At 34.0% G+C, this 22,970-nt stretch overlaps 4 protein-coding genes across 7 annotated transcripts; 2 read left to right on the forward strand and 2 right to left on the reverse strand.

Annotated features, from left to right (window-relative positions):
* Positions 1–1,312: 1,312 nt before the first annotated feature.
* Positions 1,313–7,833, reverse strand: LOC116114931 (LL-diaminopimelate aminotransferase, chloroplastic). The gene is made up of 10 exons (XM_031401060.1): positions 7,643–7,833; positions 7,368–7,444; positions 6,209–6,276; positions 5,895–6,011; positions 5,717–5,779; positions 3,649–3,753; positions 3,506–3,556; positions 2,361–2,681; positions 1,994–2,200; positions 1,313–1,839 (listed from the first exon to the last, which is right to left on the reverse strand). The coding sequence occupies exons 1-10, from the start codon at positions 7,723–7,725 to the stop codon at positions 1,546–1,548; spliced, it is 1,386 nt and encodes a 461-aa protein (XP_031256920.1). The 5' UTR covers positions 7,726–7,833; the 3' UTR covers positions 1,313–1,545.
* Positions 7,834–8,122: 289 nt separating this feature from the next.
* LOC116114941 (DEAD-box ATP-dependent RNA helicase 42-like) lies at positions 8,123–11,623 on the forward strand. 2 transcript variants are annotated; one of them, XM_031401072.1, is made up of 4 exons: positions 8,123–8,353; positions 9,801–9,969; positions 10,600–10,873; positions 11,004–11,623. In XM_031401072.1, exons 2-4 carry the CDS (start codon positions 9,801–9,803, stop codon positions 11,329–11,331), a joined length of 771 nt encoding a protein of 256 aa, XP_031256932.1. In that variant the 5' UTR covers positions 8,123–8,353; the 3' UTR covers positions 11,332–11,623. The 2 variants fall into 2 exon arrangements, with proteins under 2 accessions (XP_031256932.1, XP_031256930.1); XM_031401070.1 differs by having other exon boundaries at positions 8,258–8,353; positions 11,010–11,623.
* Positions 11,624–12,733: 1,110 nt separating this feature from the next.
* Positions 12,734–21,132, reverse strand: LOC116114925 (DUF21 domain-containing protein At2g14520-like). Of its 3 annotated transcripts, XM_031401054.1 has the most exons (12): positions 20,364–21,097; positions 19,339–19,415; positions 19,158–19,241; positions 18,707–18,820; positions 18,496–18,582; positions 18,035–18,174; positions 17,863–17,950; positions 16,840–16,913; positions 16,612–16,745; positions 16,219–16,490; positions 16,038–16,121; positions 12,734–12,834 (listed from the first exon to the last, which is right to left on the reverse strand). In XM_031401054.1, the coding sequence occupies exons 1-11, from the start codon at positions 20,539–20,541 to the stop codon at positions 16,077–16,079; spliced, it is 1,293 nt and encodes a 430-aa protein (XP_031256914.1). In that variant the 5' UTR covers positions 20,542–21,097; the 3' UTR covers positions 12,734–12,834; positions 16,038–16,076. The 3 variants fall into 3 exon arrangements, 2 of the variants coding, with proteins under 2 accessions (XP_031256914.1, XP_031256913.1); XM_031401053.1 differs by lacking the exon at positions 12,734–12,834 and having other exon boundaries at positions 15,943–16,121; positions 20,364–21,094; XR_004125606.1 differs by lacking the exons at positions 12,734–12,834; positions 16,038–16,121 and having other exon boundaries at positions 16,350–16,490; positions 16,612–16,738; positions 20,364–21,132.
* LOC116114926 (DNA topoisomerase 1-like) lies at positions 13,004–14,891 on the forward strand. The gene is made up of 3 exons (XM_031401055.1): positions 13,004–13,172; positions 13,803–14,076; positions 14,213–14,891. The coding sequence occupies exons 1-3, from the start codon at positions 13,004–13,006 to the stop codon at positions 14,532–14,534; spliced, it is 765 nt and encodes a 254-aa protein (XP_031256915.1). The 3' UTR covers positions 14,535–14,891.
* Positions 21,133–22,970: the final 1,838 nt, after the last annotated feature.

Raw genomic sequence — 22,970 nt, forward strand, 5'->3', positions numbered from 1 at the left:
GCATAAGTTTTTAGCAAAAGCTGCCACATAAATTATTCTCCAAATTATATATATATATATCATTTATCTTTGCACTGTATAAGATTTTGAATAACATCTCTAATAGTGTTCTTTATTTTGAAGAGCATCTTTTATATAAATAAAGAGTATCTTCATTCATTTTAAAATATAAAAAATATATTTTTTATTCAAATCCAATAAACTTTTTAAATTTAATTAAGATGCTCTTTATTTTTTAAAAAGAGACTTAATGGAAGAGAGAATTAATAAATAAAATATATAAGAACTTGTAGTTTATTAATTAAAATTATAATAGAGAGTAAAATTTGACTCTCTAAATATAGAGAGGTAGACTCACTTTCTAATTTATATTTTAAAGATAAAAAGTCTGTTGGACTCTTGTTTTTATGGATAAACTCTTTATAATAAAGATTTTGAGTCATATAAAGAGTCATTTGGAGATGCTCTTACACCCATTGTTTTAAAACCCGACCCGTTGTGATACTCGGCAAGGTGATTGGGTCACGGGTCAACCAGTCCACAAAAATATTTTTAAAAAACTGTAAATTAGTCCTTTCAATTTTAGTATATTATAAAAATACCCCTAAAATTGCAAAGTAAGTCCCTGAAAAATTAATTTATTTCAAAATTCCCAAAATTCATTAGTCCCTTAAATTTTGAAATACTTCAAAAATACCCATAGAAAATTTTAGTTAGTCCCTATAATTTTAAAATATAGCAAAAACCTCTAAAAACCTGAACTGGACCATAGAGACTGCCAGGTCCCAGTTGGACCGGTCCGGGTTTTAAAATAATTATTACACCAAAAAGAGTTAAATACTTTTGCTCCCTTATCTGGAATAACAATTTACCCCATATTGTCAATACTCCATTAGGGTTTCGTAATTCAATTTAACGAATTGTATTAGTTTGATAACAAAACCCGAACGAAGACAATTGCCACGGTCTTAGACTGAGAGGGGAAATCGTTGTTAAGAGATATCTTAAGGGGAAATTATCCTCTTAGGCCTACTAAAATTCCAGCATGACACTTTGGTCCTTGTAAACAAACAATTTAATTCCTATACAATTTGAGAGTAACACTTTCAACCCCTCAGTAAGGATCAAAGTGTTACTATTTTATTTAATGAATTATACTCTTACTCTGATGGAATTCATATTATCTTAATGTGCATAATTATTTGTAACTCACCATTCAACTTTCCACAGTATTACCAATCAAATCAAACACATCAATTTAAGTTACTTTCGAAATGCCACAATATGGTCCTTGGAAATATAGCCTGCATATATGACGAAACCTTGTATATTCTCGCCCCGTTTATTTAAAACCAAATTGCAAAAGTTCCGAATACCCTAACTAGAAAATTATCCCAGACTACTAATGCTCTTTAACAATTTTGTGGCAGTTTCAATGCAATCTAGATCGCCAAAAAGGAAGATAATAATTTCATTAATCATACAAGAACATTTGGCATTCATCTTCGGTTTATATTGGAGGCAAAACTAGTCAGGTACCTTGATTCACTTGTACAACTGCTTGAACCTTTTGCAGGCTTCTAAGACATTCCCTCTGTGGCCGAAGGCACTGACCCTGATGAAACCTTCACCACCGGGTCCAAAACCACTACCAGGTGTGGTAACCACGTGGGTTTTCTCGAGAATCTCGCTAAACACGTCCCATGAGCTTCGGCCGGGGAAATGAACCCACACGTATGGTGCATTCTTACCTCCATACACATTAAAACCAAGTGAAGTAAAGGTATCCATGATGATTTCGGTATTTTCTTTGTAGAAACCAATCACCTCATGCATAGCCTGCAAGTTTTCGAAATGCATAAACCTGTTAGGGCTAGAACTCACAACACGGGCTGTATGCCTGTCAGGCCTTCAAAAAAAAAAACCTATAATTCTAATCTCCTGGTTTCTTAAATGAATTGGCAACCACTCAAAGAAACTGTATCACACTAACCCCAAGGCCTTCTGGCGAAAGACAAGCCAAGCCACCAGCTTGAGAGATAGTAGATGCACCATTAAAGCAAGTGCAAACAATTCGGTTGAAGTCCCTGGCAACAGGAAATCCATCAGAAAATAAAAGCTGTTTTGGAATCACAGTCCAACCCAGACGGACTCCAGTGAACCCAGCATACTTGCTAAAGGATGAGGTCTCAATTGCAACCTGCAATAGCAAATTGAAATTTACACATTACACAAAAGCTCTATGATAGACTTTAGAACTCATTTAAATCAGAAAATTGTACAACAAGAGGCTGAATAAAACAAAGGAAATTGATAAAACATGCTACAACCATAAAGAGAAAGATCAACTGTAGAATTACCTCTTTGGCTCCTGGAATTTCAAAGATTGAACGAGGGTTATCATCTGATATATAAATGGCATATGCAGAGTCATAAACAATGATTGACCCATTGTCCTTAGCAAACTTAACCAATTGGGTCAGTTGTTCCCTCGTTGCAGCAGCCCCAGTAGGATTATTTGGTGAACAAAAGAATATGATATCTGTTCGACCAACAGTTGATAAATCAGGGAAGAAGCCATTCTCTGGAGAACATCTCATGTATTCAATTTTTCCATACTTCTCCAAATTCTTTTGAAAATCTCCAGTCTGGCCCATAATGACACTTGAGTCTACATAAGCCTGCATATTGAAAAAGAAAGCTCTAACATTAATAGACTATCTCATTAACAAACAAAGATATGCCATTGACTTGTGTGGGTTAGTATTTTATTCTCTCTTCTTTGTTTCTTGCTTCCTATTTTCACTCAATCCAATCAGAATCACCATGCACACCCCCAAACATCACTTTATTCTTACAGCATATCTTATCCAGTATAATGCAAGTAGGTGATTACACAATCTACCAGAACAGCCCAACGGAAAGTTCAGCCAACTTTTGTTTTATTCTGGTAAATACCTGATGCGTTAAAAGGTTTTTGTTTTTCGTTTTTCATAAGAGATAGTAGTTATGAAGTAATGTTCGGACTTAGCGTTCTTTATACATAAAACCATCATAAGAAGAATCACATTTATCAAAAGATTTCATACCATCTAAAAGACAAACCTGGTATATATTAAAACCCAAATGAAGTGCAATAAAGTAAGGCCATTAGATCTTGGACTTTTTTTCATGAGAATGCGTTGAATAACAAACCAGTACTGACAACTTTTCTAGATCAACTAAAGAAGTGAACCATCTCAATCAAAAGGGATCTGGAAAAATATTATACAAGGCAGTCAAATGGAATAGATGTATCAGATCAATTTCATTTAATTCCCATTGATATTCTGATATTCACAGAAACACTATGCAGTCAAAACTTCAATTGCAGAAATAAACTATCATGTAAGACAAACTCAATATAACCCTTCGATTACATCAAAATACATTTTATCAAAAGGAGAAAATTACACACTCATTAAGTAAAATTATCTTGCAATTAAATAAAAAGAAAATGAATTACCGGGTATGATGGATCTTGAACCGCCATAGTAACATCAGAACCAAAAACAACCTACAACAAATTTAAGAGAAACTGGATAATTTTGGAGACATAATAATAAATCAGCCCATAAAAACTTTAGCATATTCAAAATCTATACAAACCTGAAGCCGAGATATGTCGCATTTTGCACCATCTGAAACAAATATATCACCTTCATCTATGCCAAGGTCCTTATAAAATGCTGAAGCAATTGCAGCTCTCAATGGCTGCAGAATATGACAATTTCCGTTATTTATACATTCTTTAAAATTTCTTCATTTAAAAGAAATAAAAGCACAACAAATTATCACTAGAAGACTTGGGCCATTCAGTTTTACTAATACAGTTCAATTTGCATCTGTACTAACAATTGGCCAAACTAACGTTAAACCCAGTAGAAGATTGCATTCAGGCAACAGCGAAACGAAAATCTTCAGTAGATATGCATTCAGCAAGAATTCCCAAAATATTATGAACACACATGACAATATGATATAAGCATATATACAGGTAAGTGGCAACAGTGGATTGAATATTCAATACCAAGTATTAGCAATAAGGCTCCAAAGGTTTGTAAGAGCAAGATACCATATATATATGGGGGAACTATCACTAAGAACCCCAGAGATTTATTATCATATTAAACACACTCCTTGGGAAAACATCACAAACTACTGTAACTGTTTGCCATTAATATCAAACTCCCACCCCCAATAATTTCAAATACAGTAGAACCTCTCTATAGTCATAATGTTGGAACCAACTAAATTTATTACTATGAGAAGGTTATAACTTAATAGAGGTATAGTTACAAGAATTATTGTTTTGATCAAAAAATTATTGATTTGATTTCTTATTTTATAATTCATGTTTTAGTAGTATTAGGATTTCAATTCATTGTTTTAGTAGCATTAGAATAGTAACGAAAATGGATAACAAAGAGTTATTACAAAATTGAGTGATCAGATTAGACAGTCTCACTATAATCAAATGGATATTAATGTCTTCATCAATCATCCAAATGAGCAACAAGTCGTGTATACTTTAACTGAAGAAGAATTCATTACTGGAATTAAACAAAAAGAGGAAAGAGATAATCCTGAGGATGATAGTACAGAAATACCAAAAGTTTCATGTTAAGAAACTCTAAACATGCTTGAGAAACTAAAAATATTTTGGCTTTAACAAGAAGGTGTCTATGCTGGCAACTTATTACATACCCGCAAGATAAAAGATGGGGTAACAACTCTAAAGCATGAATCATTGTCCCAAACAACTTTAGATAAATATTTTATTTCATCTTAAACCTTTAATGTAACATAACATATATTTTTTGCAATATACATATAATTATTACTATGTAGAGGCAAGTTCCTTAGGATGGGACCTAGAAAATTATAACTTATTACAATGTGAAAATTATTCTTATTTATAACTGTCCAAGTTAGGGCCATAATTTTTTATGATTACATGAAGATTATTCCTATATAAAGTATCACTATAGAAAGGTTCTATTGTATATAGGATAATTATCTCATAGAGCCCCTGAAACTTACTGAGATAGGGGGTTCTGTGTTATTATAAAACCACATGGGTAGGTTTGATATAATGACAAACCTTAAGGGACCCAGGAAATATTTACCCTATATATTACCAAAAAAAAAAAAAAAAAAAAAACTCTTTCAATAAGCTGATTAGAATAAAATAGAAAAATCTAAGAAGAGTGTCAACATGTATATCATAATTTAATTAATACTTTCCATACCGTGTATAAAGGATGCAAAGATGGTTTTTGCGTAGACATAACATATACATATGTTTAGATAAAGAATACACAAATACCTAAATAATATAAATAAAAATATATGTACTCTCCTAAAAGGAATTAAATGAGTGCTAAAATAAGTAACTTCTGAATGAAGATAATTATGTGCACTAATAATATATTTCAATTTCCACACATAGCCTGCTTATATCATGCATTCAGTCTGTGCATATTTCAAGTTCTCAGTTCAAATTGGATGATAGCATAAGCATGCAAGGGCAACACCGTATCTTCAGCTAATAAGCAAAAATTGCTAATGATATGAGCCAACACGAAAAAGCATCAACTCTAACCCATATCTAACATTAACCACAAAATGTGAATCAATAATGATATTTCCAATTAAAATAAGATTTCCCACATACTTTTTCACCTTGTTCAGGTCCATAACCACTGTAACCCTCCATGGTAGACAATGCATAAGATCTCTGCCAAAGGGGAAAATAAAAAATAAAACCATGTATCAGCAACAGCATAAATTGCCATTTAGCAAATAGTGCCTGTTATATAGCTAACAAAAGAAAAAGACTTAAGAACAAGTACCTTTGTCATTGCAGAAGTTATAACTTCTGGGATGGGCTCAGTAGTGTCACCAATTCCAAGGCTTATCACTTGCACATCTGGGTATTTCAGCAAGTGTGCAGCCTTTCTTCGGGCAATCTTCAACATTTGAGGGGAAAAACAAATCAAAATTACCATAAACTGTAAATCTGATCTGATACATATTCAAAAAAATGTAGAAATCCTAATAGGATGACAACAATTTAGAGGGAGAAAAAAAAAAAATTTATAGTATTGAGAGCAAGTCAATAGCATAGAGTCATCAATAAAACAAATGATAAAGCATCACTACGGACCTCTGGAAAAAGGTAACCAGCTTGAAGTTTGGCAATATTTGAATTGCGTGAAACTTTTGTCTTGTAAGCTTCACCAAAACCAGAATATATTAAGAACAATTCAACTGAATTAACACAAGAAGCAGGCATCAATAAGTGCTTTCAAAGAAAAACATCCGGTTAGCTTAGTTCAATGATATCACATCTCAAGAATTACATTTCTCAAATTTGCTGCACAAATTTAGAACACCATATGCAGTAATAGTGATCAAATAATTGATTTTCCTAAGTTACAATAGAAAATAATAAATAAATGAAGTACCCTTATTCTGGAAAACTAATCGACATGCTATAAGAAAATTTAAAGTTTTCTCTAAATATTTGGTTCAGGGGCAAAACAAAACTCTTAGGCACATGCTTTGATGAAATATAAATGTTGGATTTATGTTGAATAGGTAGGCACATGCATCAATGAGATGAATTTGTTCCATTCTAAAAGGAGCAATTCAAGCAACTTTCACCAGGATTGTTCTTGAAACAATTGCTCTCACTGAAATTGATCAAATCTGATGCCAATAATTCAAATCTAACCAATAACGATACCCGATAAGTAAATCAAAATCCCTGTTCCCAAATAGGCCACCAATTATTACCATTAAAAGAATCTCTTCAACACCCAAGTTACCAACCACTGGCACTCCTACACAAAAGCTAATTAAACCTTTAAACTAAACTACATATTCCAAATGCTTCTCATTTAAACTGAACAGCATATGTTATTACTAGAGTTTCAATTCCAACACCAAATTCCTATTGAACCAGAAAAACTATACACATATAAACTCAAAAGGCACTACCACACGATTGGCAAAATCATGTCATGCCACACCACACTAGTTTGTATGTAGAGTTCGTATTCACAAATTATTCTGAATGAAAACATCATTGAAATCAGAGGTCATATGCGTCCAGTAACATTATCGGGCCAGACAACAAAAAATGGTAACATTTACCAAATCTTTAGAATCAAAATTTATATATTATCCCTAATTTCATATAAAATGTTACAGGTATGGATAGCATTGCTCATTATAGGACTGATTGTTGGCAATGTACCGTAGCATATCCCTTCAAATCATCATACTTATTAAAACAAATAAATAAATTAATTTAAAAGTACCAATTTTCTCTTCTTGAGGCGTCGCAACACATTTGCAAACATCCATGCGTTTAGCTTGAAGCGAAACGTTCTGCGGTCTGCAATATTACATTACAAAAAAGAAAAACCCATCAATTAAACTGATTTTATTTAGAGAAAAAACAGCATATGGGATAAGTGAGTAATGTGGAGAGAGAAATGGAACCCAGATGAAAAACTTGAGAGAAGTTGTAACAAATGGGTCATTTCATTTCATTGTTGCTCCAATTTCTCAGCGTAGTAAAAGATAGAAGTACCTGTAATTGATTTTAGTTGGAGCCAGAAAAGCAGAGGAGGAAGAAGAGATGATTGAAGAGGAGAGGTTGTGAGTGAGAGACATGTTTTTGATGAAGAAGAATAAAAAGAAAAGCTGCTCTGAGTGAAGCTGCAAATGTGTGGGCAGTCAACGATAAACCCTAGTGGGTAGTGAAGGTTGGACCTTTCTGCTCTGGACACGTCACTCCAGTTGCATATTGGTGTGTGCGTCGACAGGATCTGGATGATTAAATATTTATTTTATTTCGCACACCTTTTTTAAAGGGGTTTTATTTGTTTATTAATGTTCTTATTATTTATGGGATTTTTAATAATTCACAAAATATAGAATGAATATATGGGGGATGCATAAATAATGGTTATTTTATTTCATCAAAAGAACAATGTATATATAAATATAACATATGATGCCAGATTGATTTCAAAATTAAAAATTTATTTTATATAAATAAATTATTATACAAAATTCTAACCAAAGCAAAGAACCAAGAAGAGCCCCAAATTCCAAATTCACAAACACCACCTCCAATATCATTGTATTTCATCTCCTCCTCCGCCTCCTCACCATCTCTCTGCCCCGCCCCGCCCCGCCTCCTTCACCTTCTCCTCCGTATCCGGCTCCCGTGCAGTTTCACTCTGCTTATTGTTCTTTCTCTCTATCTGTCTTGAAGAATTCTTTTTTCTCGCTGCAGGTATATCCATTATCTTACCCATTTTCTTTGTTATACGTTTGACTCAAACGTCCCTTTTTTTGTCCTTATAGAATTTTGTGTTTCTTAATCTGGCTTAATCAACGCGTGATACGTTTTCAGTTACTGCTTATTGTTGGTTGAATCTTCAATTTTTTTGATACTTCAGTTTTTTTTTTTTTAATTCTCTTTAATTAGTATCTTCGGTTTGTCTTTTGAATGGGGTATGTTTGTAGCTGAGCAGTTGAAATAACCTCGTAGTTTGATTCCAATTTATGCGTTTAAAAATGAGAAATAGTTTTTGCTGGAAATTTCTTTTAGTGTTAGGGTTTTCTGTTTGGTTTTAAGGAAATGTGGCAACATACAAGAAAGTGACAATTTTAATTCAAGTTTTCTTAATTATGCGTTACTTCAAGTTTCCGTTAATATTTTGGTTGTTTTGTTTGGTTTTTATTTCATCTCGATTTGGAGTTTGGACAAATTTTCAATTTAGTTTGATTGTTTATACATTGGTTTGATTAGTTCTAGAGTTTGGATTAATACTGGCAAATGTCGTGATTGATGTTTTTTTTTTTTAGTGGCCTGTTCTATTTTTTCGTAAAAAAGTATTATTTTTTATATAGAAAATTGTTTATGTTGAGAGGAATGTATCACTGTGTCAAGAAGTTATGTGCATATGTGATTAATATGAGAGTCAGTAAATTTTAAATGCATACTAGTGACGGGGGAGAGAATTTTAGTTTTAGATAAAATGATCATCTTTATGTGATGCCTCTGTTTCTTTGCTGATTCACAGGATCATCTTTATTTCACGATCCCTCTGTTTGCTTGTTTCTGGTCTAATTTTACTTATTCAATCTGCTCATGTTTGGGTAGATTGTTTGTATGTTTTGCACATCAAAGTTTTGTTGTGTTGAGTGGAATATTATTTTTGAAGGCTGTGACATTAGCTACTATCTAGCCTATCTGGTTGATTTAGGAAGAAAGGTATTTCAAGACATTTGAGTGTAGAAATTTACCTTCTCCTTAAAGAGTTTGAATCACAGTTCATAGTAGGTAACTTCATTGGAGTATCAGATGATATTCCTAGGCTAGAGAATGATCTTGAGGAACCAATAATGAGTGAATACTCTTTAAGCCGCAAAGGGTGTTTACTACTTGGAGCTTTTACTTGCCTTATTATATTTTATTTTTGGCTTGTGATGTGATTTTTATTGTTCTTTATCTGTTTTGTGTCTGTCTTTTTCTTCTCATGAAGTGGTATTCTCATGTCCACGTGTTCTTGCCCTCTTTTTTTGTGTAAATAAATATCATATTGTGCTTAAACCTCACACTGTAGCGTTCTAGGAAGATGATGACAGCTTTTAAGCTTTTCCATTCTTAACTTGCTTAGTTTAACTTTGTATTTGAACTATTCACCGATCTTTTTGGAACTTCATTGCTGGTTTAGATGGATCTTGAGACTGAGAACAGAATAGCTGCAATCCTTTTGAAGGAAGCAGCAGAGTTACGGCAACAAGCTGAGAAGGAAGGTGTGCAGGCTTATATTCAGCAGCCTAAAGTGAGGGGTCGGCCAAATTCACGGTTCCTCAGTGCAACTGTTCTTGGGGTGCAACAAGGTACGTTTTCTTATTGATGGAGTAATACTTGCATTCCTTCCATTTAATTCAAAATTTCAATGCTTGAAAGGAAGGATAATATAATTAAAGGTATATATGCTTTGTGTGCAGAAAGTGATCATTTCCCTGTGAGGTATAGTTTCCCTCTTATGCTTGTTTTTCATGTAAATAGTTCACACCTTGCCAAAGGTCAGCTTTGAGTTCAAATAAAAGAAATAGTGGTTTTCCATGTAGATTATTATAAACTGGTTCTGTATAAAAGATTCAGGTGGGTGGGATATTTTTAAGTAATGGATACTTGGATCTTTGATTTTAGCGATTCATAGTGTTTGAAAATCCTATTGTTACTAAAAGAACCCGTTAACTTTTATAAGGATCTTAATGAACCAATTAAGGGTCTTGACATCCATTGGAACTGGATGCCCCATTTTGTTTTTAACCATGAACCTATTGTGCTCAATATCATTCTTATTTTCCTTAGAATTTCTGTTCACCTGCCAATTGCATTCTGGATTCCCATAGATGAACATATTAAATTCCTGCTTGGTGGATATTTTGTTGCTTTTATGTTATGCATTACTATGTGTATCTTCTATTTTTCTCATTTATTTTATTTTCCATTTTGGCCAGCTAATCGAGCTGTTGAAGTAAATGAGATGTGGCGTGTCCGGCAAAAAGAGCTAGAGCTAAATGATAGGCTTAAAGAGAGATCAAAAGATGAGAGGAGCAACAGGAGCCATAGGGACATTGGTAATTCTAGAAGCTCAACTAAGGGGCATGCCATGGATGATGACAGCACCACTGATTCATGCTCATCAAGCAAAAGACTATCTGAGAATAATAGCTATTATAGGGAAGATGAAGGCTTGAGAGATGAAGAGGTTGAGGAATTTCTACATTCAAGGTAATTAGATAATTTCCTTTCTCTAATTTGGCTTGTTTGTGTGTTGGACTTAAGGACATGGTTGATCTCATCTTAATTCCAATTATATACAAAAAGTTATATTGGTTTGTGACATTAATATCTTTGTTAATGGCAGAATCAAGCGTGGCCGAGGTACTGTTGGTTCAAGGATGGATGAAACAGGTCCTTACCTTGCCCCTTCTCCGGACTCCAATGAGAAGTTTTCAACAGGAAATGATGTATGGCGACATCGAGTCCTTGGTCCTGAGAAGCCTATTTCATTGAAAACTTGTGAATCTTCTGACAAGGAGTTTGACAAGGACAGGCGAAAGAAGAAAAAGACGGAACGCTCAGGTAGCTCAAACAAAAAGCACTCTAAGAAGCACAAGTCTAAAGAAAAGGATGGGCACAAGAAGAAGAAGAGAAGGGAAGAGAAAAAAAGTAAACATCACAAGTAAGAAGGGCAGTTCTTTGTTATTTTACATATAGTTTCCATACATCACGAGTGAGCCTGTTAGAATTATGAATAATACTACACTTACAAAGTCCTCATACAAAGATGTGTGTACAAAGTGAGGTGTCATACTATGATTGGGAGAGTGAATTTGTAAAGTCAACTTTTTAACTAAATTCAAATTCATTGTCCAATCATGGTATGACACATCACTTTGTACATATATCTTTGTATAGGGACTTTGTAAATGTAGTATTACTCTAGAATTATATGACATTCTTGTTTGTACAAAGATTGTTCTCTTTTTAACAATTCAAAGTAATTTAAGGCGCTGTTGGAACCCTTTTCTACCTTTGGTATTGGTTTCACCGCGGAGTTTTGCAGGATGATAACTAAAACTGTGATATAACATAAAATTATTCAATCATTTTCCATAAAATGCAATGCTTTAACACCAGGCCCGACCTGGCCGGTTAAACCAATTTAATTGGGACTTGGGACCTTTACTGAGCTGAATTAACAATTTTCCTATTCATCCAAAACCCTAAAATTTGGGATAATGATCGACGAACAATTGAAGGTTAGGATGTTGGGGCATTTGAAGAGGAAGTGTTGGTGAGTGCAATGGTGGTGACGAAATTGATTTCTGGTGAGTTAATCAATTGAAAATCGAAATAAACGGTGACGGCAATAGTCAGCTTTTTCGGCGATTGGCGAGGTGAACAAGGGTGCTGAGGGAAGTATTTTGTGGTGATTGGGAGGGTTGTCGACGGTGGTAAGATCTGGTCAAAATGGTCGACGCTGACATTGGTTAGATATGATCGAAATCAGTATATTTCAGTTAGATATTGGGTAGATTTTCTAGGGTATGGGCTCAAGGGATGATTGAGATTGCATTTGGTGTGTTGTCGCCGCTAACTAGTCAACATCCGATTTGTATTTGGAGTGTGTTTACTAAATTTCAAACCTGTAGAGACTTAATGAGATTTTAGGGGTGCATTTGCTAAATTTAAAAAATTTTGACACCCAATTTGACCGGCCGGTCAACCCGAGACCTGGCTACTTTGCCAGGTTTCTCCCAGTTAGTTATTAAAACATTGATAAAATGAACATGATGTATCTAATTATCAAAGGACAATATATCAATCCCAATTTCACCAATGTCCGGGAGTTACCTAATTATTCATTCATTCATATGAACCTTAAATAAACCCAATATTATTCAACAGATAAAAATCCAGATAACATGAGAGTTTGTGCAAAAAGATACATCCAACTAATACCAACACTTCTTCTATCTTAACTGGCAAAAAAACTGTCTTTTACATCTCCAGAAGCTTTACTTACAAAGCTCTCATATAATAAGTTCAAACATATAATACAATTACCTTCTTACTTCACTCTTAACAGATCTCATATGGCATTATATGACTATAATAATTTTTAAATCGAATCCCAACTGAAACTAACTTCCAAAACGAATTCAACAAATTTCTCGCTATTGTATGTTGCCCTCTTTTTTTGTGTAAATAAATATCATATTGTGCTTAAACCTCACACTGTAGCGTTCTAGGAAGATGATGACAGCTTTTAAGCTTTTCCATTCTTAACTTGCTTAGTTTAACTTTGTATTTGAACTATTCACCGATCTTTTTGGAACTTCTTTGCTGGTTTAGATGGATCTTGAGACTGAGAACAGAATAGCTGCAATCCTTTTGAAGGAAGCAGCAGAGTTACGGCAACAAGCTGAGAAGGAAGGTGTGCAGGCTTATATTCAGCAGCCTAAAGTGAGGGGTCGGCCAAATTCACGGTTCCTCAGTGCAACTGTTCTTGGGGTGCAACAAGGTACGTTTTCTTATTGATGGAGTAATACTTGCATTCCTTCCATTTAATTCAAAATTTCAATGCTTGAAAGGAAGGATAATATAATTAAAGGTATATATGCTTTGTGTGCAGAAAGTGATCATTTCCCTGTGAGGTATAGTTTCCCTCTTATGCTTGTTTTTCATGTAAATAGTTCACACCTTGCCAAAGGTCAGCTTTGAGTTCAAATAAAAGAAATAGTGGTTTTCCATGTAGATTATTATAAACTGGTTCTGTATAAAAGATTCAGGTGGGTGGGATATTTTTAAGTAATGGATACTTGGATCTTTGATTTTAGCGATTCATAGTGTTTGAAAATCCTATTGTTACTAAAAGAACCCGTTAACTTTTATAAGGATCTTAATGAACCAATTAAGGGTCTTGACATCCATTGGAACTGGATGCCCCATTTTGTTTTTAACCATGAACCTATTGTGCTCAATATCATTCTTATTTTCCTTAGAATTTCTGTTCACCTGCCAATTGCATTCTGGATTCCCATAGATGAACATATTAAATTCCTGCTTGGTGGATATTTTGTTGCTTTTATGTTATGCATTACTATGTGTATCTTCTATTTTTCTCATTTATTTTATTTTCCATTTTGGCCAGCTAATCGAGCTGTTGAAGTAAATGAGATGTGGCGTGTCCGGCAAAAAGAGCTAGAGCTAAATGATAGGCTTAAAGACAGATCAAAAGATGAGAGGAGCAACAGGAGCCATAGGAACATTGGTAATTCTAGAAGCTCAACTAAGGGGCATGCCATGGATGATGACAGCACCACTGATTCATGCTCATCAAGCAAAAGACTATCTGAGAATAATAGCTATTATAGGGAAGATGAAGGCTTGAGAGATGAAGAGGTTGAGGAATTTCTACATTCAAGGTAATTAGATAATTTCCTTTCTCTAATTTGGCTTGTTTGTGTGTTGGACTTAAGGACATGGTTGATCTCATCTTAATTCCAATTATATACAAAAAGTTATATTGGTTTGTGACATTAATATCTTTGTTAATGGCAGAATCAAGCGTGGCCGAGGTACTGTTGGTTCAAGGATGGATGAAACAGGTCCTTACCTTGCCCCTTCTCCGGACTCCAATGAGAAGTTTTCAACAGGAAATGATGTATGGCGACATCGAGTCCTTGGTCCTGAGAAGCCTATTTCATTGAAAACTTGTGAATCTTCTGACAAGGAGTTTGACAAGGACAGGCGAAAGAAGAAAAAGACGGAACGCTCAGGTAGCTCAAACAAAAAGCACTCTAAGAAGCACAAGTCTAAAGAAAAGGATGGGCACAAGAAGAAGAAGAGAAGGGAAGAGAAAAAAAGTAAACATCACAAGTAAGAAGGGCAGTTCTTTGTTATTTTACATATAGTTTCCATACATCACGAGTGAGCCTGTTAGAATTATGAATAATACTACACTTACAAAGTCCTCATACAAAGATGTGTGTACAAAGTGAGGTGTCATACTATGATTGGGAGAGTGAATTTGTAAAGTCAACTTTTTAACTAAATTCAAATTCATTGTCCAATCATGGTATGACACATCACTTTGTACATATATCTTTGTATAGGGACTTTGTAAATGTAGTATTACTCTAGAATTATATGACATTCTTGTTTGTACAAAGATTGTTCTCGTTTTGACAATTCAAAGTAATTTAAGGCGCTGTTGGAACCCTTTTCTACCTTTGGTATTGGTTTCACCATGGAGTTTTGCAGGATGATAACTAAAACTGTGATATAACATAAAATTATTCAATCATTTTCCATAAAATGCAGTGCTTTAACACCAGGCCCGACCTGGCCGGTTAAACCAATTTAATTGGGACTTGGGACCTTTACTGAGCTGAATTAACAATTTTCCTATTCATCCAAAACCCTAAAATTTGGGATAATGATCGACGAACAATTGAAGGTTAGGATGTTGGGGCATTTGAAGAGGAAGTGTTGGTGAGTGCAATGGTGGTGACGAAATTGATTTCTGGTGAGTTAATCAATTGAAAATCGAAATAAACGGTGACGGCAATAGTCAGCTTTTTCGGCGATTGGCGAGGTGAACAAGGGTGCTGAGGGAAGTATTTTGTGGTGATTGGGAGGGTTGTCGACGGTGGTAAGATCTGGTCAAAATGGTCGACGCTGACATTGGTTAGATATGATCGAAATCAGTATATTTCAGTTAGATATTGGGTAGATTTTCTAGGGTATGGGCTCAAGGGATGATTGAGATTGCATTTGGTGTGTTGTCGCCGCTAACTAGTCAACATCCGATTTGTATTTGGAGTGTGTTTACTAAATTTCAAACCTGTAGAGACTTAATGAGATTTTAGGGGTGCATTTGCTAAATTTAAAAAATTTTGACACCCAATTTGACCGGCCGGTCAACCCGAGACCTGGCTACTTTGCCAGGTTTCTCCCAGTTAGTTATTAAAACATTGATAAAATGAACATAATATATCTAATTATCAAAGGACAATATATCAATCTCAATTTCACCAATGTCCGGCAGTTACCTAATTATTCGTTCATTCATATGAATCTTAAATAAACCCAATATTATTCAACAGATAAAAATCCAGATAACATGAGAGTTTGTGCAAAAAGATACATCCAACTAATACCAACACTTCTTCTATCTTAACTGGCAAAAAAACTGTCTTTTACATCTCCAGAAGCTTTACTTACAAAGCTCTCATATAATAAGTTCAAACATATAATACAATTACCTTCTTACTTCACTCTTAACAGATCTCATATGGCATTATATGACTATAATAATTTTTAAATCGAATCCCAACTGAAACTAACTTCCAAAACGAATTCAACAAATTTCTCGCTATTGTATGATGGTAGAATTCTGCATAGCTTATCATCAAAGCATGTGTCATGAGTCCTCAAACTGATGATCGGTCTCATCAAAGATCTCCTCCTATTTAATGCAAATTAAGGTCACAAGGAAATTAGTGAGGAACTGTGGAAGAATATAAATTAAAAATCTGTCAAGAATTATATCTATGATATAGTACCTGTAAAAGTTCTTCAATGACATCTTCCATTGTGATTATGCCAACAGCTTCTTCTTCCTCAGGGAGCTTTGGAAGTGGATTACCATCAATCTGCAAAATGTCTGAGTACATTTCCTTCGTCCACTTCTTGCTCCTAGAACTAGTCTTGCAGAGATTTCTTGAGCTGTTGTTGGGAAAGCTCTTCCACTTCTGCAGCGATCTTTTGCTCTTTAAAACCTTCTCTTGTGGAGGCTTTTCACCATCAATATCAATCTTCATGTCTCTCACTGAATCTATCATACAAAGAGAAGAAAAAAAACCGATTGTAAGCAAAATTCCAAGGGGCATGAACTTTCAGTTCCTGGGCTAAATCAATTATTTTCAAATAGATTACAGAATAAGCTTGGCTCTTACTGTCAGCAGAGTTGGTAGCAGGGTTAGCAGATTGTTCCGCAGTCTTGCTGCACCGCTTAACAACAACAGCCATATGACTGTGACCTTTCTGGAACTCATTCAATATATCATATAATGGCAAAGTTTCCTGAACCCTAGCACACAAATACACATAGAATATTTGTTTAATGACACACAATGCCACATCAAGTGTTTTTGAGAACAACTACTTGAATCAATATAAGATACCTTGGAATCCTGCGTATAGTGACACTTTTCACAGGAACTTCATCCTCTGGATGTATTGTCAGCAAATTCTTGACCTAAAGATTGGAATGAACGAAAATATGGCAGTAAACTTATGACATGAGCATATATAGAAGGAAATAAAATTAAAAGCAAACATGAATTTTAGGTATACATAAACATTAAAACTTAATAACCAATTACTCACATGCAACATCTGCGGTAAAATACAAGAGCACACAATCAATTTGAATTAGTGTCTCACAATCAATTTGAATTAGTGTCTCACAATCAATTTGAATTAGTGTCTCTTAGAATATATAAAATGATTATACAAAAGTCAAGTAATAGACACTGGTGCCTGTTAAGATTCACAATATGATCATTCTATTTCGTTGCTAAAATAAGGCTAGGTTGAATTAAAATCTTTATGCCATATCTACATGCAAACAAATCGAACTGATCATAAAGCACGCACAAGAAATTGAAGTCACCAAATCATGATGCATAAGTATCAATAAGAAATTAGCAATAGATCCCACACTCATTAGGATTTCCTAGAAGTTCATTCCAAATTCAGAAAACCTACCTTAAAATCATGCAAACAAATCTTACTCCCTAATTCACCATCAACCTCTTTCTTCATATTGTATTACACTATAATAAATTCTTCATAGACTAGATATAGCACTTTATCTAACAACATAAATCATGAAGTGGAATTCCTGCAAATCCTTGAAGTTTTCTTCATTGTACAAGGATGTAAACATGTCTAAACTCTCTGATATAATTATATGTAAGACTAAGTAATTTCAAATCTGAGGCAAAACAGAGTATCAAAGTTATACCATAAGATATCTGACAGGGTTAGATGAAGCTGAAAGGGTAACAGAAGGGGAACAAAAGCAAAAAAAAAGGAAAACAAGCAAATCAAACAATTCAAGCAATGAAGATTCATACCAAATGGATCAGAAAACTACATAATCTTAGATGAATATATATTACAAAGATTGATTTTCAATTTACCAAAATGAGCCCAATTATGTTTGTACATTGCTCATAATAAACCGGCACTCTGCTATGTCCTTTCTCCAATATTAGACCCATCAAATCCCTGTCCAAAAAGAGAATGCTAATCAAGATGATAAATAGGCAACCGGTACTGGCTTTCTGTTCAATACTCTTTAGAACATCTTACTTGTCAAGCTTAGCATTAATATCGATAGCAAAAGTTTCAGATATAGGAGTCATAGCATCACTTGCTGTTTTCTCTGAGAGCTCCAGTGCCCCAGCAATAATTGTTGTCTCATCATGTGTCAGTTCTCCACCTTTTCCTGCCTAGTAAAAGGCAATCACAGTGTAACACTCCAATTATATGTGATTATAAAGAAGAGGAGGACGAAACAATGTTATGTGATATGGATAACATGAACAGGCCAAAATATACAATGGTGTCAAATTAATATAACATGAATAATGCAAATAAACCCTAGAGAGGGTTTAAAAAAAACGCAAAAAAGTTGGAATTTCACTAAACAAATGGCAAGACAAGTGAAAGAAACGAGCCAAATAAGCATTAAATACATATTTATGTACACATATAAATTAATCAAAAGCTTCGGTCAAGATTTGGAAATTTTTACAAGTTATTGTACACACCTCATTACCATGAAAATCTACAAGTGTTTTCAGCTCAGCTCTGCGAAAGAGTGCTACATGTCCATGACCCAACAAATAGTCCAATAGCTGCAAAAACAGCAAAAATGAAAAACTATTTCGGTAAAAAAAGATAAAATTTTCCAAATGAACCAACTTGATTGCTCTATATCATTAATAAAATAGAAAAAAGGGTTTTCCCAACATATATTACCTTGCTTATCGGAAAAGCAACCGGATAGCAGACCCAAACAAGAACACGGACAAATGGAGCCACAGTTGCTCCTATTGCCAGACCATATCGAGAACAAACAGACTGTGGAATTATCTGTGCACAAAAGTGGATAACTATTACAGAAATTACTAACAGCTTTGAACACAAATAAAAAATGCTGTACAACATATGATATTCTCCCATGCAGGTGTTTTATGTCAGAATGGACAGATAACATTGCTGTCCTGTTTATGCAGCAACAATGCAGAAAATTAGATCCATCATTCAGTGAGAGCTCCAGATGAGGTGCTAGGCATGAAAACAAAATCAACAATACACAAGCACGATATACCAAACAAGTTAGAGGCATAAGCTTTAGTTTCACTATATAAGTTGCCATCTGTCCTGATCTCAGCTCTAAGAGAAAATACAGTTAGAGTCGGATCCTCACCTCACCAAACAGAAGAATCAGTGTAACTGAAATCAGAATTGCACCCCAAGCTGTTATCAGACCATCAAGAAAAATCGGAAGTGCCTGAAAATTAGAAAGAAAAAAATTCATTCAGAACATTTATTTATCCTTCCAAGAAATCTAACCAAATAATTAGTTCACAACATCTGAATAATATTACCTCCATGGCAGCAGCATTGCAAATGAGTAGAGTGCATAGCAACAGATGCTGCTTTTTGACAACCGACAATATCTTTGCTGTAGCACAACTTATCAGCATAAGAAGTATGTAACATATTAAGAAATTTCCATGCAAACATATCAAGTAGTCCTTGGGTTGTCAATATACATTGTAAAAGGTAAAATTGTAGATATATAGCATTCGCAGTAGCAGTTATTACCCATTACAGACCATGACTTGTAGAAGATTTAGTAGTTGGGCCTGCCAACAAAATCTAGGATCCCCAAAAACTATTCTCCAAGCTCCAATAACATTTCTGGATCACAATAGTCGACTGATGTCGGACAGAGACTCACAAAATCAACAAAACCAAAACCAAATGAGGAAGACTAAAAATACTTAGAAGTTATTTTGAATACTTTCTAGAACTTCCTGAGGATTTTGGATTAGTTTTCCAGGTTTTAGTCTAAACCAAACTTTTCACTACAAAAAGGCTATCAAACTACAATTTTCATTTCTAGATTTTACAATCCATTTTTTACTTTAATAAAAAAATTCCCAATTCCTAGTAAAACTAATTCTTTCTCAAAACTTCTCTGATAGAAAAATATATAGCCCTTACACCATATAATCCTATTTACATTGAACTTAGAGACATCATGCTACCAAATCCCGTACAAAACTCTTCCATAACTTTTGAAACATCCAAACAGAACGTTTTCACAAACTTAACCAAAACTGGAAATTAAACAACAAATTTTCAAACTCTCAACATCATCACCCCAAGAAACCATACAAAACTAACTTACATCAGAGTCAGATACGAATTTTCGAAGATGCAAATAACTCTACATTAGCTTCAATCTTTTCAAGTAGAACTTACGGGATCTCCACAACCCACTTCTGTTCTCACTTTCTCAGCAACCAAACGACAAAAACAAACAAATGCAGTAGAGCAAAAGAGCTAAAACATACAAATAAAGAAACAAACATCATTCATAGCATAAAAAGATATAGATATATACCAGCATGTTTGCGATCCTTAGGAGTTCCAGACTTGGCAAGAACTTCAAGATCAACAAGACTCATAGACATGAGTCCCAAAGTAAGGCCAGACATCAGCCCAGCAAACATCACCAAAAACACTATTATCACAATATGTATAAAGAAATTAGTCTCACAACAACTATACTCTACCGCCATTCTTTCCCCAAATCAAAAGAACACTCGAATTTCACCCGAAAGCAATCTCTTTGATCCCAACAGATATCTCTCAACTAATAACCAAAATGACTGCGTATTAAGCAACACTCAACAAAAGCATATGCCCAGAATGTTCAAGAAATTTAATAATTTTCTATTCTGGGTCGGTTTATAAGCCGTCTTTGAGACAAAACAGAGATTACAACACAAAGTAGCGTGTACACTAGAGGGTAGACGATGAAAAGCGTTTATTAAAGAAACAGACAGAAACCCACGTGTGAAAAGAAAAAGTGTTTAAAGATATGGAGAGAGAGAGAGAGAAAAAGGGTGGTGGTGGTTGTGCGGCGGAGTGTAAAGTAAAGAGTTAGCCGGCGGGGGGGCAGAGGGAAGAGCTGGAGAGAGTTTGTTATTATTGGTGTTGTGTTGTCCGAAAATGACGTGTGGCAGGTAATACGGGGTCCTGATCTAGAGTGTGCGGTTCTGATCTTTACAGCGATGATTTTTTATAACAAAATAAAGCTGAGAGAAGTTGATTTCGTACGGCTAGAATTTGTAATCCAACATAATAAATCTTACCCACCACTAATCTCCTTAAACTTTAACTATATTGTACATACAAATTTGAGATCCTTACATAAAACTAACTGCTACTGCTACATTTAAATTAAAAAAATATGAAATCTATCATGTATTACTTTATAAATATAAAGAATTAATGACAAAATGATATCTATGTAAAATGTTGATATAGAAGATTGGAGAGTTATTCTGAAACCTAAACTGTCTGATGAGGTGATAGTAGGCGGTCCATTTTAACATTATTAGTGACGAAAATTGATTAACCTTTAAACACCCTAATTTGATGACAAAAATAGTGTATATCTATTGACGTTATTAATTGATTTCAATGTTATTAGTGAGTTTTCCTAACATCCTTTGATTTAGTTAAGTAATATCAAACCATATTAAATTATATTATTTACACGATGTAACTATGTTAATATTATCATGTTTATCTGTATAGTATGATTTAAAATTCGTACGTTATTACTTTTGATATTGTCCGTCACGCAATCTCATAATATCTAATTTCTTTTTGCTTTAAAAATAATAATAATAATAATAAAAATCAGCCGACTAGCTCAAGACTGGTGTCATCTGCGTAAAAAACAAAAGGAAAAAGATTCGGAGTCAGTACAGGGAAGTAGGGACCCATGTTGGAATTGAGATTATGTTAAAATAATGGGTTTAATTTAATATAAAAAAATTTGTTGTTTTCTTAATTAAAAAAAAACTACCTACTTTATTAATAATTGAAACTGAGCCCTGGCTGAAAAGCCAGTTTAAGAACGAGTGGTTGAGTTGGGTGACTGGGTCCATCCTCTAATTTGTATGGTGGCCCAAGCCCTGCGGCAATTACAATGGCCTGACATCATAACTGGTCAATTTTATTTTATTTTTCAAAAGTATTTTACAAAAAAAAAAAAAAATTCGTAATGAAAATAATTTAAACAACATATGGTACTCCTGTTTGAGAGAATTTTGAAAAAAATATAATAAAATATAGTTTTTTTTAATATATTAAGGAACAAAAAGATTTATTATTTTTCAAAAAGTGTTAGCATAAAATCCTGGAAATGGATTCTTTGTCTAGCACTAAATAAAATAATGAAAAAGGTAACAAATATAGAACAAAAAGATAAATATGAAAATAGTAAGAAAGGACAGCTACTATTTTGGTGTCTCTATTTAAATAAATTTTTAAATAATTAAAAGTATGATAAGTCATTTTCAAATGTAAAGTTTCAAGGAAACATTTGAAATTGAAGGCAAAGATAAGATTTTGCAAACACATCGCATCACCAATTTAGTTAAATTCAAAGAAATCGAAACCAATCGATTCCTTGGATTTGGAATTGGAACTCCAGATTTAGATTTTAATTATCCTTACTTTTTAAAAGATGACAAATACATTCTTAATAGTTTACAAAAATTATATCTGGGTAATTAAATCTCAATTCCAGTTATGGTTTCGGTTCTTGCAAGGGTGGAACCAAAATCAGAATTGGAATTGATCGGTTCTTGATTTCTAGAGCCGAAACCTCGGGCACTCGCCAGTTCTTTTGCACACCCCTATAATTAATTATAATAATTGTAATAATTAATTTGGAGTAAAACCAGTTACGTCCATTGGACATTCTGAAATTAACAATTAAGTCCAAACAAATGGTATATTACAAAAGTAGCTCCCCTACTGTCAGTTTCAGCCATTAAAGTTGACATATTGAAAGGCAAAAATGTAAAATGACTTGGAAACATGATTACTATCATAGTTTTTAGATTCACACTCAAACTAAAGACCTAAGACACTCAGTCATGAAGTAATTAGAAGCCAAGGGTTTCGAATGTGATTGTGTTTAGGATTATAC

This window comes from Pistacia vera, unplaced genomic scaffold (assembly GCF_008641045.1).
Source record: "Pistacia vera cultivar Batoury unplaced genomic scaffold, PisVer_v2 Contig728, whole genome shotgun sequence".
Taxonomy (NCBI): domain Eukaryota; kingdom Viridiplantae; phylum Streptophyta; class Magnoliopsida; order Sapindales; family Anacardiaceae; genus Pistacia; species Pistacia vera.